The 19,896-nt window shown below is 38.6% G+C and overlaps 2 protein-coding genes across 3 annotated transcripts in view; one reads left to right on the top strand and one right to left on the bottom strand.

Annotated features, from left to right (window-relative positions):
* Positions 1 to 1,137, bottom strand: part of LOC110832288 (IDLSRF-like peptide) — a 67,325-nt gene extending 66,188 nt beyond the window's left edge. Inside the window, exon 1 of one of the 2 annotated variants that reach the window (XM_022069147.2) lies at positions 823 to 1,137. In XM_022069147.2, coding sequence (XP_021924839.1) covers positions 823 to 958 — 136 coding nt within the window. In that variant the 5' untranslated portion in view covers positions 959 to 1,137. The remainder of the gene's footprint in view (positions 1 to 822) is intronic. The other variant, XM_022069148.2, reaches the window with a different exon arrangement.
* Positions 1 to 19,896, top strand: part of TfIIA-L (transcription factor IIA L) — a 156,214-nt gene that overhangs the window by 80,826 nt on the left and 55,492 nt on the right. The gene's annotated exons all lie outside the window — the stretch shown is intronic.

Raw genomic sequence — 19,896 nt, 5'->3', positions numbered from 1 at the left:
ATTACCGATTCATGTAGTAGTGATTAAAGAATAGCCAACTATCAAGTGTGTCATTTAGAAAATTAATAGGCCTATAATTTTAGGATCAGGCCCTTCGAAAACCATTAATATCAGCATTTCTTCCATAATTTTTCGTGATTGTATAGGAATCCATATAATAGTTTTGGCTTATAATTCGCTCGCTTAAACAATTAAACCAACTCGCTTTGGTTCAGAGAAATAGAAAAAATATCACGAAACGCGGAATGTAAAAATTTGTTTATTGCCGTTTTGAAAATTCCTTCTGTAGAACATCGTGCTACTTCCCAGATCATCGCTGTGGTACTTACCTCGCCGGTATCGATATAATCGAGATGAAGTTATTTAACGTTCGTAATTTAAAAACTAATAAAATGCGCACATTTCCCAACTACTACTGAACAAACAGTGAATTCTTTTGTCTCTGATTGTACTCTTACAATTCCGCCTGTCCAATCCCATCACAGCCTCTGGTGCTTCTCATAAAACACATATTTTGATCGATGATCTTATCAGGTTATAGGTCAAGGTGCAAGGTGCATTAAGACACAGACAAAGTGCAAAACACATAAAAGACAGATACAAAGCAAGAATGTGATGTTTATCAAGTATAAAGATGTTTCTGTATAAACATATACAACATGTGCTACACAGTGCAGTGCTATATATTTTATGTTATGTTGGAATGGTGATATATATTATTAGTAGATTATTTGAGGGTGTTAGATGTGCTTGATTGATGTTGGTTGTAGTAGATGGTGCTGATGGTGCTTGTTGGTGCCAAGTTGTTGATTGTGAACTCACCATTCCTCTTCGCGTTAAGGTGACCGTAAAGTCGACTTAAGTCGATGGCCATTACGGATTGCGGCAGGGCGACGCAGAGAGCGGTAAGAGCTACCACCATCAGTACGAGGTGCCTAGGTGTCGAAGCGCGCACCATTGTTCCTTCAGCTGTAGTTCTGATGAAGGAAGAGTGTGAGTATGTGTGTGGTCCTCGCGCTGGAGAAGAGGCTGGGAAGCGAGTGGCAACTGTCTCAGCACTACGAGCAGGGCCTGCCCTTAAAACCAGCCGAAAGCCGTCGCGTCGGAAAGTACGCGCCTGTAATTATTTTATAAACCCGACGAGGTGAACTACCCACGTCACAATGCCAATTGACCAATAGGAAGCCTGCTTCTGCGCGGGAACGAGAGGGTCTATGGCCAATAGGAGGAGAGTGTGGAATCTAGAAAATCTACTCGGGTCTCTCTCTGATATGTATCGCGATGTCTTCCCATCTCCCTCATAACATTTCATTCCCCGCTTTTGGAGGAGACAAAACTTTCCGACGGATAGCAGAGGGGGAGAATTGAAATGCAGGTATGAGCGGTTAGGACGAGGCGGTCGAGGGGCTGGTAGTGAACCCACGCACCACGGTATCCTAACCCTTGAAATGTTAAGTGGCATGCTGCCAGATACATGATGTTCCGCACCAGTCGGGCCTGTAAAAGGAACAGGAGTTATGAGGTCAGAGGTCAAATTTTAGCGGGACGTGTATGAATGGAATGGCCTAAAGAACCAAAAAGAAAGTCAGATTACAGTCTCCTGTTGATATGTGTCCCCTCCCTTGACTTTACGTTCGTCTCCTCTTTATGGCTTCATTCACACCTCCGCAATTCAAAGAGAATGGAGCGTGGGTCAATAAGAAGTGTTTATAATGGACGGTCACACACTATATCAGAATAGACAGTGAGTGTCCAATCGAGGTTATAAAACTATTATTAATTTAAATTAACTTTAACGGAGAGAAGAAAAGTCAATGTAGGATCTGAGGTTCTCACGACGGTGAGTACGAAGATTGCTGCCCTCTTGGTTGTAGCACCATGTAGTCCGGTAGAAGTTTACCAACTTTTCAGAGGTCCTTACTGCCTCCATCATCAGGAAGATGAGTGAGTGGCCCATCATCACCCTGATGACGGAGGTAGCAGTGGCCTCTGAAACATTGGTAAACTTCTACCGGACTACACGGTGCTAAATCCCAGAAGACAGACATCTTCGGGAGTTAATGTGTTCTGGGAGATTTGCATTGAAATCACGTCGCGTGTGCTTTGATAAAATCAGTATAATCTTGGGCTGAAGTTGTCCGCAAACTATGCATAATTTTACTCAATTCTGGGTATACACATTAGGAAGACGGTGATTCTTCGGTTTTGATTTGCTCTCACCGAACGTATTTAAATAATGATACAAGTCTGCGTTCTTCATCAAATCGAAAGGGATGCGATCGAAGAAGCATGTAGCAGTCATGGATATTATGATAATTGCATAAAAATGTTATACGGAAAATCTGAAGGGGAGAAACCTAGTCTCAGATGAGATGGTAATATTAAAATTGATGTTGCGCAGTATATCACGGTTTGGATGGGAGTTACCTGGCTCAGGATAGGGACAAGTGGCAGGCTTTTGTGAAATGGAAATAAATCTTTGGTTTCCATAAAATGTAAAATTTTTGGCTACCTGAGTGACTAGTAACTTCTCAAGGAGTCTGCTGCGTAAAGCTATTTTAGTTACAAACACACAATTGATGTAAGTATTCTGTGGAAACAACTAGCTCTATACATCCGCTGTCTTTTTTTCCTATTGTTTCGGATTAGCTCATTCTAACTGAACCCAGAGAGATGATGGCCCCTTTACTTCATCTGAAGACGAGTACAGAGCCAGTTCTCGATAAAACAGTAGCAAAAAAGAACTGAAAGTTTGCAATAAGAGAATAGGCTTTTTTCACGCTAGAGTTGCACTTTGTGTGGTTGTCTTCATTGGTTATCCGGCAATCATCACTTCCGCTACGTAGGATATCATTTGGATCGTTTGAGACTTTCCACCATACTAAAGTGGCAACCCTTGGGAAGAAAGTATTCCTTCTAGGGTCTGCCTTGTGCAGATTCTACCATTTAAAATTCAGCCCAAAAACTGTCTCAAAATTTAAATAAAAAGCAGGTCCATCTCCGCATAATAGACATTCCCAGCATCCCCCATGGCACACGAGTCAAGATTATCCTATTTGCTAGGCCGCTGCTCTAGCTACTAGCACAGAAAATTTTGCAGATTGGAACATATTTCGCATCGAATCGTTTAATGCTGCTCGCGAATCATTTAGCAATGCGACGAAGTACCGAATAAGACAATACACAGGCTGCTAACAAAAATTCGGGACATAGGGTGTATTTGCGACAGGAAACATGTCCGGCGTCGGATAGTGTTGACAGGTGAGACGCAGGCGTTCTTCGGTGAGCGCATTTTTTGGCGTGGTCTTTCGGCCACCACGATCTCCACACCTTACACCGCCAGGCATCTTTCTGTTGGGATTCATAAAACGAAATACTTTATAATCCATAATGCCTGGAGGAAATTAAACACAAAACTGGGCAGATTGTCTTCAATATTGACCCACGAACATTTCGAAAAGTCGCACGAAAGACGCTAACAACGGTGGATGCTTGTCTTCTGAAGATTTGCTGGAAAATTGTTCTGATACTTCATTCTAACAAACACAGATTGAAATACAGCCCGTTTTTCGTATTATAGATGTCACGAGAGCGTATAAATACACACTGTTGTAGGAAGAGGTATGTTTTAAATGGAACACACTATAGACAATGATGAAATAACATGAGGGTCCGTTCTCGCGCCAACAAGGACCAAGGGCGTGGCAGATTGTTGATTTGTGAAGTCTGTCACACATCATGGAGGCGGTGATATATGAATAGGAAGCATTAGTAAAATTATAATATTATCTAAGGAAAGTCTTTCACTTTACCTCGTTTTCCACTAAAACCCTGCAAGAAACTTTACTTTATGTAATGTTCAATACTTCAACAACGCTCTACATCAGTGGCCTTCCGGTTTTGCTTATTTATAGACAGAAACGATGCTTATTATTAATACATTCCTCTTGAATCCTGAACGTATCACAATTGGGGACTGGAGATGACAGACTAAGTTCCGTATTGTTTTCGCAACAGATGATGATCGAGTTAGGATACGTCTTGGTACGAACACCCATGTTCTGAACTAACAGCTGAGCATTAAATAATGCAAAGCAAAACATTTTACAATTAGACCCTATCAGCGCGAGATGGAAAGATCGTACTCATGGGAAAAGGCATTTCACTACGCAGTCTTCTGGTTTCTGTATTTTCAGTGACCTCCTGGAAAAGCGAGTACTGCGCTGGAGCGCCTTCCATATTTTGTCCCTCCGCACAGATGCTGGTAGGTCAACATTGACCGCCATGTTTTGTAAGTTGAATTTATGGTAATGTTTAAAGTTGGTCTCTTTGTTCAGAGTGTTCAATTTGAAAATCAATTCTACGACACATAAAATTACTAAACCAATATTGAACTACTGCAGCAGTATCACGTCATTGCAGCTGATGCAATGCCTGGAATCGGTTGGAGTGTAATTTCAGTTGCTTCGTCGCTCGACGAACACATGTCATAGACAAATACTTCACGTGTCCCTAAATATTGCTACAAGTCTGTATAATGTCCTTTTCAGTACTTAACTTATCACTTGCTAAATGCTTATATCAGCAAACGTTTTGATGCGAAATATTGTTTGAGAATGAACACAGGTTTTACTTGCGAAAACGCCATGTGCACAGCGGCACAGATTTTGTGCAACTGACATGAGCAACGACTTAGTAAGTAAGGTGACCTTGACGCAAATGTCACGCGGGAAGTTGAGAAAATCTATTACACAGGGGTGAACCTGTTTCTATTTTAATTCTTCACCCGCAGTACGTGATTGAAGTTGGCTTGCATTTTAAATGGTACGTCCTGTATGAGTAGGTTATAATGCAACGTAATGAACTGTGGTATACGTCTCACACTTATCACACATATTACTATAATATTGGTCTGTGGCAAACTTCAAGACTGAGAAAGTTTATCCATTAAGTTTTATAGGACTGTCTGACAGTGTGGTGTTCAGCAGTAGATCTATATCTACTTGGCACATGCGTCGAGAATTCCTAAAAGATCTTTTTAGGTTTACGACATCAAATTTTAAAATATTATTACATTTTTAAGGGGAGAATGGAATAGAATAATCTTACTTGCGCTATTATTAATGGTATATTCAATCAAGTTTAAAGTAAATGCAATTCAGCCAGTGGTGCCAACACACAAATTAAATGCTTGGATACATATGATCATGTTCTCTTAAACCAAAAAAAAATCAAAATTTAATTTCAGAATTTCGTAACTTTTTTAACGGTAACAGTTGAATGTGTATCGGCGCTACTTAGAATAAAAATACAGCTAGTATCTTCGGAACTGAGAAATACAATAAACTAGCAATGCCTGTTGAAACTTAACGAGAAATTCATAATACGTATATATTTGTATGTAGTACGTACGGTGAAGTAATCTAACCATCACCTGTTTGAAACTAGAATTTTCGTAACGTGCCAAATTGTGCATTTAACATATTTTATAAGACGTGCCTAATTTTTGGGCACCCCTGCGCCTGATTTTCGAGACCGCTAAACTACAATGCTTTCCAGCGGGTTGTCTCTAAAAGAGGAACAATCTTCTATTAACTGTCTCTTTCTACGACGCCCCGCTGTATCTAAGTATTTTGGGCACCCCTGAGTCTAATTTCGTAATGGTAAATTTAATTGATTTTCCTGGTTTTGTCATACGAAAATCAGAGCAAACTTATGAGCGAGAATATAAATCATTAGTAACATGGAAGACAGATGCAAATAATACGGGAAGTCACACATCTGCTTAGCAATCAAATGTTTGTCATTTACAGCAATTCGTGACAATAATTTCCCTAAGGCGTCGCTAAGAGTCAGTATTGCCTCTTGTTTCTGCTCTAGTCGCCTGGCTCAAAGGACACCTTTCATTTTCTCCTACGCAGAGTATACATTCAACTTGGGAAATACATTATATTATACTCCGACAGTGATGAATGCATAGTAGCAATTGTTCCAAGAAATCCGCATGTCGTCACCAGAAAAGGGCCATTGGAAACGATAATCTGAGGAGATAACATAATTTCAGCGTCGTGTAGTCTGGTAGACGTTTACCAGCGTTTCAGACATCCTGTCTCTCTCCACCATCAGGGTCATTGCTACAACCCAGAAGACGGGCATTTCCACATTCATCGTTGTGAGAACCTCAAATCATTATTTCTGTTCGACTGTAAATGGCCCCTGTAATCAAGCGTTCCCTACTTCCAATCTAAAATGTTTAACGTGTCAGTCTGTTGGTTTTAGTAAAGCCCCACTCTTTTAATGTGTTCAGCAAGGACTGGCTCTATGAAATGTTGATTAACTTGTTCCTTTGTTTGTTAAACAGCACTAGATAAGAATAACGCTACGGGGTATAAAGTTCTGGTCTGCTTAAATGTTTGAGGGTTTCTTTGTAGCACTACGTGTACATTTTTATGATTCAGTTTTTTACTTATATAGAATAATTCATAGAACGTAAGGCGAAAGATTGCATGCATAAAAACATTCACACAGAGAAAATGACGAATCATAATGAAAACATTACGTTCCTGGCCTCTCAGATAAAACTGTTGCCCCTAACATATAAAAGTATTTGGTGTTGGTAATGCTGTATTTAACGTGTATCGATCCGCCCTTCAGTGATACATCATACGGACAATTACATTTCTTGTTATTTCTTTCAGAAGCGTAACAAGTCTTAAATTTCATGGAAATATGTTCAGTCGTTCTCGACGTACATGCATACAGGCGGATACTATGTCAGTATTTCTGTCTTTTAAGTCATGTCATTATTTCACCACAGCGGAAATTAATTTGTAAGACCTGTCTGGCTTTGAATAATGCAAAAAATGTCCACCCTTGCATGATTAGGGCCACTTGTGGAGACAAGACATTCGTACATGGTGTGATTATGAGGTACATCATAATGTTACACCGTGAAGTGAAAGGTCAAATAGGAACATGTAATGTCCTTTGACATCACAATGATACACTGCGTGCACTACCAACACATAACACGTTTCGAACTCTGATGAGGCAGCGATTTCTCTCGAACATATAAACGTTTTCTGAGATACGTATGTTTACAATAAAATGCCAACAGTGAATAAAATAATTTACTTTCTGAAGCATTGAGTATTACTGTATTTTTCCATAGTTAACCGGAGAAATATGCGTTACATCATCCGCATAAGCACCTAGAAGGGATTCTGAAACATGCTCAGTTCTGAACAGAACTACTTTCTTTGCGACTTCAAATGTAGGAATGTTATGTTTACAAAGTCACTGAAGAGCCAAATTCCACAGAGCCCCTCACCTCTGAAAAAATGTTGTTCTTCCCTGTGTTAATTTCTAAGGCAGATTGCTTCTGTGAAAAATATTATTTAATTGCATGCTTTTCAGTTTTGATATGGTGTCATACTTACATTTCTGAGTCCTTTTGAGAAATTGAGCCTACAGTTCTCAACCACAGAAACTTTTACAACCATGAGGTATGAGTAGGAAACACCATCTAAATATAATTCCTGGAATTAGTTGAAAATAAAATGTTAAAATTACTCGCAGGTTTATGACATACGTTTTAAGTAAAACAAGGACGTTGACCATTGTCCAGTCTCAATCTAGGGTATTAAACTTGCAGTTTATAAGCTTCCATTAGTTGAAAATGGTCTTTCAATCGACATTTCATTGCAATAATTCTTTTCCCGTTCAGAAAACCTGAATGGTTCCTACTATGTTGCATTGCCTGCACAGCACACCGATTAAAGACATTGATTGACGACCTTTGAAAGAACTCAGGATTTGTCATTGAGGAAATTTCATTGTTCATTATAATGATGACGTAATTTTGAAAAACATGCTTAGTTTTTGTTTCTCGTTTAATATTTTCTATGCTGCTTATGAGTTTCATTCTTTTAGACACTGACCCTTCTGATCTACATTCATTTGAAGTTTGAAGTCAGTAGAAGGAAAGCTGGCTGTCGGCATTTAAAGACGACTGTTTTTAGCATAAAGGTTGTTACCATAGATGCATAATAGCAGAATAAGGTTGCCTGGCATACAATCCTGCATGGAAAGAGTTAATTGATTCAAAGTTTGGACGGAAGATTCACGATATCTTTGTATAAAATGGATACAAAATTTTGGTCTGGAAACCTGAATAGAAGAAACCCCTTGGTAAATCTAATCGTAGATGAAAGGATAACATTAAAATGGGTCATAAGAAATAAATTCAGATATATTGGATTAGATTCGTCTGGCTCAGGATACAGGCCACTGACACGTTTATGTGAACACAGTAATGAATCTTCGTGTTAAATGAAACCTGGGAAATATCTTGACCAACTGAGCTACAACTGGGTGTTAACTGATAATGACAATGCAACTGAAAAGGGAAATTTTTAACTAGGCGCTGTATGAGCAGCTTTCTGTTTTAGTGAAGTGTTCTGTCCTAATAACATTTACTTAATTTGTTAAAGCGAGTTAGATGCTAAGAATTATGACTAGATGGTATGTTCCCAGTGTGTAACCGTTACACATAACGACGTAAAAATTCTTCTAAAAGTCTAGATAAACTTAATTCGTTTGCCTTTTTTAATTAAGCATGTGGAAATCATAAGAGTGGGCTGAGATTGGAAGAGTTCAGTTCCGTACTGAACGTTGGTAATATATTGGAAATGTATTCAACTGCTTCATCTCTACTTGAGCCTACTACGTTCTCTCGTTCAATATTTTATAAGAAAGGATTCCGAGCATTTGTAATGCATTCTTGATGCTTCAAACAAACACAAAAATGTTTTTATAGATATCAGTGATGTATTTCCAGCTCTTGCTAGCTTTCTGAACATATGTACTTGTGCTTTGTAGTTGGCGTCGAAAAATAAAAAAGAACAATGTCTCAAGTTCTTTGTTAGAGAATTTTTTTAAATGAATATTCTACGGAGCCATGTTCGTTGTGTACACCGTAATCAATATGCTGGTGGCGTTCTGACCGAAATTTATTTTCAAACTGTTCCAAACATAATGGCCAGAACTAAGGCCACTCGTTTTAACAGCGGACCCTTCAGTTGGGAAATGAACTTCGTAACTTATAGGAATGCTCTTAACAAATATTGTTAAGTTACCAAAAACATCTTAAAGCTGACTGAGGTAGTTCAGGCTACACTCAAAGTGGCCAGACGATAAAACCTGGCGATTTTGAATGCTGTCGCCACCCGGTTATTGCGATTGGCTGCTGCATGGTCCGGCGAAAGTCGAGCTTCACAAGAAAAGGAATGAACTTTATATAAGTCTGTTTCGCCGCCTACTCTGTAATCCGTTTCTGCTTATGAGAGATGGCTAATTTTGCTCTAGTGAGATGCGGCCGTCCAGAAACAAGTGTTGCTGTGTTTGTACTGGCGGATCCTGTGATTTATTCCGGTCTATCTGTGCGCAGCTGCGTACACAAACATGGAGGTGCCGCGTTCTCAGCCCAGTGTGAATGAGTTCGTATCACACCTATGGCCTAGTTACGTCGCTTCCGTATGTTTCTTTCCTGCTTTTTTTCGTATTTTCCCCTTATTTCTTTACAGGGTCATCACTTGCGTCGGCATAAAATTGTATTTAGAGTAATTATTCTTTAGCTAGGACAAAACATAAATTTGAAGAATTAATATGGTCTAAATACTCCGTGGTATATGATTCATCTGCTACATTAATCAAGCAAGACGTGCTCCACTCTCCTTGAATACGGAGTTGTTATAATTGAAGTTCATACGATTTACTAAACCCTTTGCTATTTCACATGGAGTCAAAAATTATGAGCGGGTTACAACATTTTAAATATCCAAACGGTGGACAAAAATAGCATCACTGCTTCAATGTGCAAGGGGGTTAAATTATAAATTATACTTCTAATTAATGTTTTCAGACTAAAATATTTCTGTTGATTTTGTGTGGACTACAATATACAATATATAATTCAGGGCAAATGCACAGGCAAAGTGAACCCTGTGCGTAAATACTATTCCATAATTAGGCTCATCGCCCGCTGTGCCTAAAGACTGTGCCATGATTAATCACAGACAAGATATGCTCTGTGCTGTGATCCGGCACGGGCACTCAAACTCTGCCTTGTCGCTGTGCTGTGACAGCGCAGCAGAGGATGCAAGTTGTAGACGAATGGTCCCATTCACGCTTCTATCCCACGAGTCCCCGGTGGTCACTAAGGCGTCGCACCCCAGAACTATGATGACTTACTCGGTACTTCCCAAAAATCCCAAAATACATGTTATCTGTTGGATTAAAATCACATCCATACATGAAATCGCGATTTCTGAGCCTGCACATTGTACATAACGGAGTTTTTGTACGTAATACTTGTCTAAAATTAAATTTTCAGAAGTTTTATCATATTAATGTAAGCCACTAAATTAAGGTAAGTTTATAAATTATGAGATCGGAACTTTACAGCCTGCAAAATTATTTTCGTTTTCCTAGTTACCTTCCTCATAAAAGGCTGTCTTTGTTTCATTGTAACATAATCTTTTTCATAACACGAACTGAATTAAGAAATACATAAACATTAGGAGACTTTTAATTTACTTGATAAATTTAAATACCTTTTGCTGTATAGTGGAAACGTTATCGCCGCCCACAGATCTCGGGAGTAGAAAATCATTAAACTCCAATGCAAAAAAGGCTTAAAAAGTAAAAAATAAAACTGTCCCGCTATATGCCATGTACGCGCTTGTGGGGAGAAAAGGTGCAACTCCTACACATTCTTAAACTCGACATTAGGTGGTGTTAGTGGTAAGCGACACGCCCCGGCCGCGCAAAAGTAGGTTTATGTAACTTAATTACTATTTCAGAGACTTACACCGACTGCGGGACTTAAATTAAAACTGTGTGTGTATTGTAACAATTAAGGATTTCCTCATTTCCTCTTCGTATGAGGAATGACTGAGAGAGCATTGCACCAGAGAAATTAGCTGCAAAACAGATTTCAGTATGCTTGTTTCGACTTTATATTAATACACATGCAGACGAACGCTAATTTTTATTTTGATTCTGTGTTGACATCGATATCAGTCGGGAAGTGAATGGTTAATTGGAAGGGATATGAAAGGAAACGATTTTAGGTACTTTGTCAGCATATGCTTTGAGGTGTTTTGGATAAAGCACAAAATCTCTAATAACAGAAAAATTGTAACTGTGTTTTATCATTAGCATCAAACTTAAACGTTTAGTGAGAATTCAGAACATAACATTTAATGAATATCTGTCAACGTTTTGAGTGTCATCTTATCACACGCTTGGAATTGATACGATTTGTTATGGACCACATTAGACGCAGAACAAGCCAACATATGAGCAATTCTATTACATAACTTCTCTTTTAAGATCGTAAAAGAAGCAGTCGCAAATCGAATGTTCGCATCCATGTAACAGTTGTAACATTTCATCGAACTCTGAGGCACGTTCCTGTAACGACAGCTTCCCATTCAGTTAACAGCTTTTCCTTACAATCTTTGCTATACCCACATTTTTAAACAACCGCCTTACAAATTATTGTTATAAACTCATATTCAAATTATCAAATGTGTAGCAAGACTTATTTTATTTTCGTCTTTGATCCGTTTTATATATTTTCTCTGCTACAAAACTGTTATCTTTCTCAATATAAAGTGGTAGTTACTTTTTCACTTCCAAAAGAGAACGCGCTAGTGCACTCAGTTAATTGGAAGCCAGCGCGTCCTTCTGTCGTAGGCTCGCGACGGGTTCGAAGTTCACAGCGAGAAGTGAATAACACTATATAATTTTTCTGTATTAGATTTAGTTGAGAATTGTTAACTTCGTATCTACAGGCTGGTACAGGCTAGTTTGCAGAAATGTAAATGTACAAGTTGTGAATTAGCCAGTGAGTCTATTTCTCATTTTTGATACACATATTCATTAGCTATTCTGAAAACATTCTGAAGTCTTTCCCTCACATTACCATCTATTCGACGATTAAGCAGACCACCCGTGAATCTGACTATAATTCGATCTTCCCTTGGCGTGGAAGGCCAATAGCATGCAGTGCAAAGTGACAAGGTGACGTCAGCAGCTGTTGTTTGTTAGCGTGTGATAAATCATTGTTGCGTCACACAGCTGGTTGTGAAACGCAGACTAAACTGTGATAGCATGCCACCAGCTTTGTACCTTACGATCAAAAGTATATTTGTCCGCTAAATCCGAATTAGTTTCTATCAATACTCGTGTTAGATATCAAATATAACCATAGCTTAATAATTCCGGCAAGTTCGCTGTTATTGCTTCCTCATATTCAGTTCGTGAATGGTAATTCTTTATGGTTTATAAACAGGTTAGACGGATAAACAAGTGCCTTCAGCAGAATAGATGGTCTGGGGTGGGGGAATTAAATGAAGAAGGGCTGATCGCAGAACTTTCACACCTGCGTACTGTCATTCTTACATATGAACTTCAGAAATAGATCTTGCATTTTCCTGTTGCTTCGTTTTAACTTTACACAGTTTTGTAACTACTGAATTTTCGCATATTTATTCCACGTGTATTCCTTCGAATGGATAATGAACTGGATTTCTGTCTTCTGGGTTGTTGCGCTGTGTAGTCTGGTCACCGTTGGTTAACATTGACCAGACTACACAGCGCAACAACCCAGAAGACAGAAATCTTCATACTCACCGCTGTGAAAACCTAATGAACTGGGTTTCAGAGGAAGTAAACTAATTTCATAACAGCTTTCCCTTTTTGCTAGTTTTGTACAGAAAGTTTGTTGCTAGTCCAGTCATAGTGCATCTTATATCCTGGTCGTCTCCGCTTGACAAGTTGTCTTGATTTGATTTAGGGTAGGGGATTGGTCTATACGACAGCCCATGGACTGGGTCCTCAGAAATTTGTCTGGTCGTAACATTCAGTTAGCCCTTAGTATATATTATTTATAGGAGGGAGAGTAGAAAGTTTGATCCAGTTTCATGTCTACGATATTTATTAATGTACTACTTAAAAATAAACAGGTGCTTCTGTAACCAACAAATAATTTTTTTTAATTATATTGGGTTTGCTGTAATTGGAGGCCTGTTCATTCATTGTGCAATGTCGTCATGCGTGGTGGTTATCTCGTGTAGAGACATCGCAGTCGCTATTATTTCTCGCGGATTTCATTAATGAATTTTTTCACCGTCCGTTAATAACATTGTTATTAACGTAAGGAATTTATTTTTAAATCTCTGTAACTTACTTCAAGCATATCAGCAGCGTAGCCCCAGGCATGGGAGTCATACGTTACTACAAATCGAAGATGAGATGTATACATAATTAGAACCACGTTAACGTAATAGACTAAAAATCTTAAGTGTATGACTACTGAGACGGTGGTCGCGTAATCTTGGTCTGTCGTCATGGTAATCATAAAATTCAGTTCCTGCAGTAAAGAAAACTCATATTGTCGCCATTACAAAGACCTTTTGGTTAATAACAGTAGATCAAGATGACATTTTTATGTAAAGTTGTCGTTAAAATCGAGCGATCTACAAATGTTATTAAAATCTTCTACAAGACTATAATATTACAGTCCAGAAGACAACCATCTTACAGTAATTTATACTGTGTGCACAAGACATTTATGAACATTCCCTCTCATTTATTTCTAACGTTAAAGAAATAGGTACCGTATTTATTATTACCGCCGAATTTATTTTCCTGTAATTCCATAGTTCTTAGAGTAGTTGGTAGTATTCCTGTCAACATAGAAACACGAAGACAAACATCCATACCTCAAGTGGCATCCGAACCCACGATCCCAGTGTCCAAATGGTCAAGACAAGCACTCTAGATAGCACTGTCAAAGAGACCGACTAGCAGCACATATACCAACATAATTTATAGCACAAGCATACGTTGATAAGGTAAAGATATGCTTAAATTACCCGAACATAGTAACTAAGTTGTTATAAATTATAATTCTCAATAGCCTTGATAACACGTTACTTCGCCATTACAATGTTGGCACAGAGGGCGACTGATAGGTTTTAAACTACAGTTGTTATGGTTACAGGTTCGAGTACAAGGAACTTAGTTTATAATTACAAAATAGATAAGTTCCCAATATTTCAGGAAAAAAAAACAATAGAAATATATCCAAGCAGTTCACTGTATGTAAACATGTCGACAGTTTACAGCAAGTGTTGTGTAATGTATTTTTGCCTCTGGGCCATTAAAATGGATATAAACTGTGAATGGTACAAAGGATTTTGCTCTGATGGATTTGTAATTTACGGAATATAGATTGCACAGGCCTATAGGAAAACTTTTAGCTGTCTACGGAGAAATTACTTTCGAACATGCAACGTGTTGAAAGCAATTGTTATCCCGTAACATTTCAACGGTATTGCGCCAGTTGTCAGATCTGCAGCGCTACGAATAATAAAGTTACCAAAATTATGTCTGAATTTATTTCTAAATGCAACTGAATTGCGCTATGTCCACAAGAACATCGTTAAAAGTATGGGGCCAATACGTCTGGAACTGGGTATATCTCGTCTAGCTATTTTTGTTTTGGTTTAGCGTCGTTCATTTTAAGGGTCACTTCATTTTAAAAGGGTAAATGAACTTTACATATATGTTTAGATCTCTTTGATAGCCGTTGATTTAACTGAATATAAACACTTAAGTTATACGGGTGTTTCGTTGACTTTAAACGGGCTACATTGTATATGGATCTAAATATACATGTTTGGACATAACTTCCTGTCTTGAAGATGGAGAGAGCGGAAGTCCCGAAACGTCGGTAATAGGTTACAGCCAACATCTATACGGTACCATCGCCCTGAACAAGACCCACACTGGCAATGAACACGTGTAAAATCCTGACATTTCTATCTATAACATATTTATAGGTTTGTTTATTAGTGAAAGCCAACTGTACGCTACCAGCTTTACGCTCTGAAACCGAAGAAATAAAAAACAAATTTTAGTATCACCAGCCGAATCAAATATATTTATCAACAGTATACAAGGAAATTAAGAGAATGTGTAACAGTTCCTTGATTTTTTCGATTTCTTCAGATGTCAAATAAGTGCAAATTCGATCAGTCCAAACGTGTGTTCGAAAACTGAACGACGTCCTGTCATTAATATAAACTAGTAATATTAGCTAAAATTCACGAGAAATCCAAAAATACTATCAATGCTTTGAAGCCGAAGATCGTCTAAATAAAATGTTTAGTCTCAAGTCCATATCGCAAACAAAGAACATAATTTGACTATTATGAAGATTAGTTGGTTAAAGTTGTTGCTTCTCCAGGAAACCCCGAAACTACCTCATGAACACTAGAAATTCTCAAGGACACAACTCAACCCATCGTAAAACAACACAACCCTCTTTAACCTAACCTAAGAAACCCTATCTAACCTAACCTAACTAATCCTAACCTAACCTAATCTTACCTAACTCTGTCGTCTCTTTTTTCTGTGCACATAATTACTGGTGAAGATGTGCCTACCGAATCGCAGTGCTTGTGTCTGCATAGATTATCACTAATGGTATTTTAACCAGTGGGTCGATTTTCATTAAATGTGGTTTCATTGTTATGCCCTTGGAGGCCACTTTCGTGTTTCTTTTATATATCTACCAGCATTATACAGTCTTGTGAGATGAAAGCGATACTATCTGTAATCAAGATACGATCTCATAACCTTTATGTCCTTAAAATAATATTAGATTTCTGATTCTGAAAAGAAAACAATGATGTAATAGTATTTATGCATTAGGTGTTACAACTATACGTAATGTTAGATATTTTGTGGTTCTGTCTGAGAATAATCTATTTTAGAATTTGTGATTTTCATTAATTTCGAAAAGTATCATCATATCTTCTTAGACGTAGATGGTAGGATAATATCAGGCAGGATCTATGGGAGACAGGAGTTGAAGGAGACTAATTTTGTTGGCCCAGGACAGGGACCGGTAATGAACCTTCGGGTTTCGTGGGCCGTCTAGTTCCTTGGTTGGTTATTATCACATCTTCCACTTTTAAAAAATCTGTAGATCAGAATATTCAAATCAATATATTATCAGTTTTTACAGGGTTTCAGACGCGGTCTCGTACTGTGAGTGAAGAGAATAAACGATGACCTTGAAAACAAATTGCTGAAGTAACTGAACAGACTGGGATATTAGATGCGAGAGACGAGGAATTCATGCCGAATTCTTGCAGTAAATCCTCTTGGAAAGAAGTCTACTTGCAGAAATAGATGAGAGGATAACATTAGAATGGATATAGAGTTTGTAGATGCTGAGGATGGGATATGAATAACAGTGTTTTAAACCTTAGTGTTCTGCTACCGTGTTGTTAATACCACATATCTTACTAAACCACTGTGTATTTATCCTTGTCTCTCTTTTAACTCCGAAATATTTCTATAACAATCACCAATTTTAGAGGAATTTGCTCTTCTGGGAACAGATTCGTTAACGTGTTCTGTAATTGCGTTAAAAAACCATTGCCCTTAATAGGAGGAAAACAATTTGAGGAAAATAAATTAGAGGGATTAACTTTTTTTATTTCTCACATATTCTAGAGCAGATGTGTTTGTAAACTGTGTGATTGAGTTACTGCAATTTCAATTACTCTTCGCATTCGTCAGTGCTAAGTTGACAAAGGGATTGTGTTTATAAGGAAACTGAATTTAGCACGCACGACATGCTGTTTCATTGAATACTGGTGACATTTTCTGAGAGGTGATCAAACACTTCATAGTTCACTGGCCCGAAACGATTAGTACACTGTTCTGTGCATATGCTGTTTCACATTCTCGAACCCTTGAGTTCATTATTACTAGTATGGAGAGTTCTCTACAAGTAAACAAGAGGCAAATAACTGTGTTCCTATCTTTTCGTCAACATATAGAAATAACTATTAATAAATCCTTCGGAAAAATTATGAAGCCAAGGCAATCAAAACAATAACAAGCTAAAATCGCATTCAAGGAGAAAATAAGCAAATTGAAGATTTCTGTCTTCTGGGTTGTTGCGCTGTGTAGTCTGGTCGATGTTTACCAACGTTTCAGAGGTCATACTGCCTCCGTCATCAGGACGATTCTTAGTATGAAGATTTCTGTCTTTTGGGTTGTTGCGCTGTGTAGTCTGGTCGATGTTAACCAACGTTTCAGAGGTCATACTGCCTCCGTCATCAGGGCGATTCTTAGTATGAAGATTTCTGTCTTCTGGGTTGTTGCGCTGTGTAGTCTGGTCGATGTTTACCGACGTTTCAGAGGTCATACTGCCTCCGTCATCAGGGCGATTCTTAGTATGAAGATTTCTGTCTTCTGGGTTGTTGCGCTGTGTAGTCTGGTCGATGTTAACCAACGTTTCAGAGGTCATACTGCCTCCGTCATCAGGGCGATTCTTAGTATGAAGATTTCTGTCTTCTGGGTTGTTGCGCTGTGTAGTCTGGTCGATGTTAACCAACGTTTCAGAGGTCACACTGCCTCCGTCATCAGGGCGATTCTTAGTATGAAGATTTCTGTCTTCTGGGTTGTAGCGCTGTGTAGTCTGGTCGATGTTAACCAACGTTTCAGAGGTCATACTGCCTCCGTCATCAGGGCGATTCTTAGTATGAAGATTTCTGTCTTCTGGGTTGTTGCGCTGTGTAGTCTGGTCGATGTTAACCAACGTTTCAGAGGTCATACTGCCTCCGTCATCAGGGCGATTCTTAGTATGAAGATTTCTGTCTTCTGGGTTGTTGCGCTGTGTAGTCTGGTCGATGTTAACCAACGTTTCAGAGGTCACACTGCCTCCGTCATCAGGGCGATTCTTAGTATGAAGATTTCTGTCTTCTGGGTTGTTGCGCTGTGTAGTCTGGTCGATGTTAACCAACGTTTCAGAGGTCATACTGCCTCCGTCATCAGGGCGATTCTTAGTATGAAGATTTCTGTCTTCTGGGTTGTTGCGCTGTGTAGTCTGGTCGATGTTTACCGACGTTTCAGAGGTCATACTGCCTCCGTCATCAGGGCGATTCTTAGTATGAAGATTTCTGTCTTCTGGGTTGTTGCGCTGTGTAGTCTGGTAGATGTTTACCAACGTTTCAGAGGTCATACTGCCTCCGTCATCAGGACGATTCTTAGTATGAAGATTTCTGTCTTCTGGGTTGTTGCGCTGTGTAGTCTGGTAGATGTTTACCAACGTTTCAGAGGTCATACTGCCTCCGTCATCAGGACGATTCTTAGTATGAAGATTTCTGTCTTCTGGGTTGTTGCGCTGTGTAGTCTGGTCGATGTTTACCGACGTTTCAGAGGTCATACTGCCTCCGTCATCAGGGCGATTCTTAGTATGAAGATTTCTGTCTTCTGGGTTGTTGCGCTGTGTAGTCTGGTCGATGTTTACCGACGTTTCAGAGGTCATACTGCCTCCGTCATCAGGACGATTCTTAGTATGAAGATTTCTGTCTTCTGGGTTGTTGCGCTGTGTAGTCTGGTCGATGTTTACCAACGTTTCAGAGGTCATACATCGACCAGTCTACACAGCGAAACAACCCTAAAGACAGAAATCTTCATACTCACCGCTGTGAAAACCTCAAATCTTACACAATAAACAAATTGCTTCTTGCAATTCTTGCCACCGATCAATTCATAAATTTTTATCATCCCAATGCTTCGCGAACAGCAGCTTATGACTTCGATGCCAGGAAATGAACACACGTTTAGCTCGTGACTACACCATATTCTCACCTAATCAGCTTTAGCGCAAGTGGCATGAGCAGCGGCCTAGCAACAAGTATGATCTTGATTAAAGTGTCACAAGGGAAGATGGAAAATCTGTTTCATGGGGCGGACCTGCTTCTGGTTTTATTTTTGAACCGTATTACATGATTTCTGTAGGTTTGCTTTTGAAATGCTGTACGCTGTTTACCGGATCCGAAATGATGACATGTATATATATACCAGTGTGTTTCACTTATGTCATGTGTTCCTGATGATTCAGACGGACTGTCAGTCTCCGAAATGTTTGAATTCTACTCTATATCGACGAGGATGATCTCTCCAGAAAACTTTATTGGCTAAATGTAAATATCAGTATCAACTCCAATTTCCAGGTTTGCAAAAAAAAAAAAAAGCTTGGCTGCTTGGTTACGGAATATGATGCTGCTAGAAGCAAAACCAATTTTAAAGTACTGAGTTTGTAATTTTTAGGTACTAGTTGAAATAAATGTTTGTTATTCCGTTTCCTACAAATCGGGCTCCAGTTGACCCTTTAATGCCATTTACCGCACGCTAAAACGTTCAGTAAATGTTTTCGACATAAAATATTTTTGAGTGTCATATGATCCTCATATTGTACAGATATTAATTTTCTTAAAAGCACTAACCAGTTGGTCTTTATAACGGAGAAGTGTTTTGTCTTCTATGACGTACGAACTAAAATTTTAAATATTATTTAGATTAAATTTAGCTCCTGAAGGATTAAGAAAACTTGTTAATGAACATTCCGTTTGTAACTTTCTGACACAAATTACCTGTGACAAAACAAAGGATAATATAAAAAATAGAATATCTCATTACTCTGTTACAGTAATTGTAATTTGTCATAAACGTAATGTGTTCTTCGCATTATTCTTCTGCATAATAACTGAATTATAGAATGAAGATATTGCTATACACCGCTATTGGTGAAACGTTATAGCCTGATAATCAAGACTTGAAACGAACTGCAGTCTTCATACGGAACCATCGATCATTCACTCCTCCACTAACGTACATTTGTAAAATATTGCTTCAATCCTTATCGCAAATTAACATCAAACTGACCCCTCCCACCATTTAGTATATTTCGAATTGTACACACGAGGTGCCTAACACATTACGACTGTTGCGTCATGTCAG

This window comes from Zootermopsis nevadensis, unplaced genomic scaffold (genome assembly GCF_977971745.1).
Source record: "Zootermopsis nevadensis isolate Lab colony 2312 unplaced genomic scaffold, Znev_1.0 Znev_ptg000028l, whole genome shotgun sequence".
Lineage (NCBI taxonomy): Eukaryota > Metazoa > Arthropoda > Insecta > Blattodea > Termopsidae > Zootermopsis > Zootermopsis nevadensis.
This window is presented reverse-complemented; position numbering and strand designations above follow the sequence as displayed.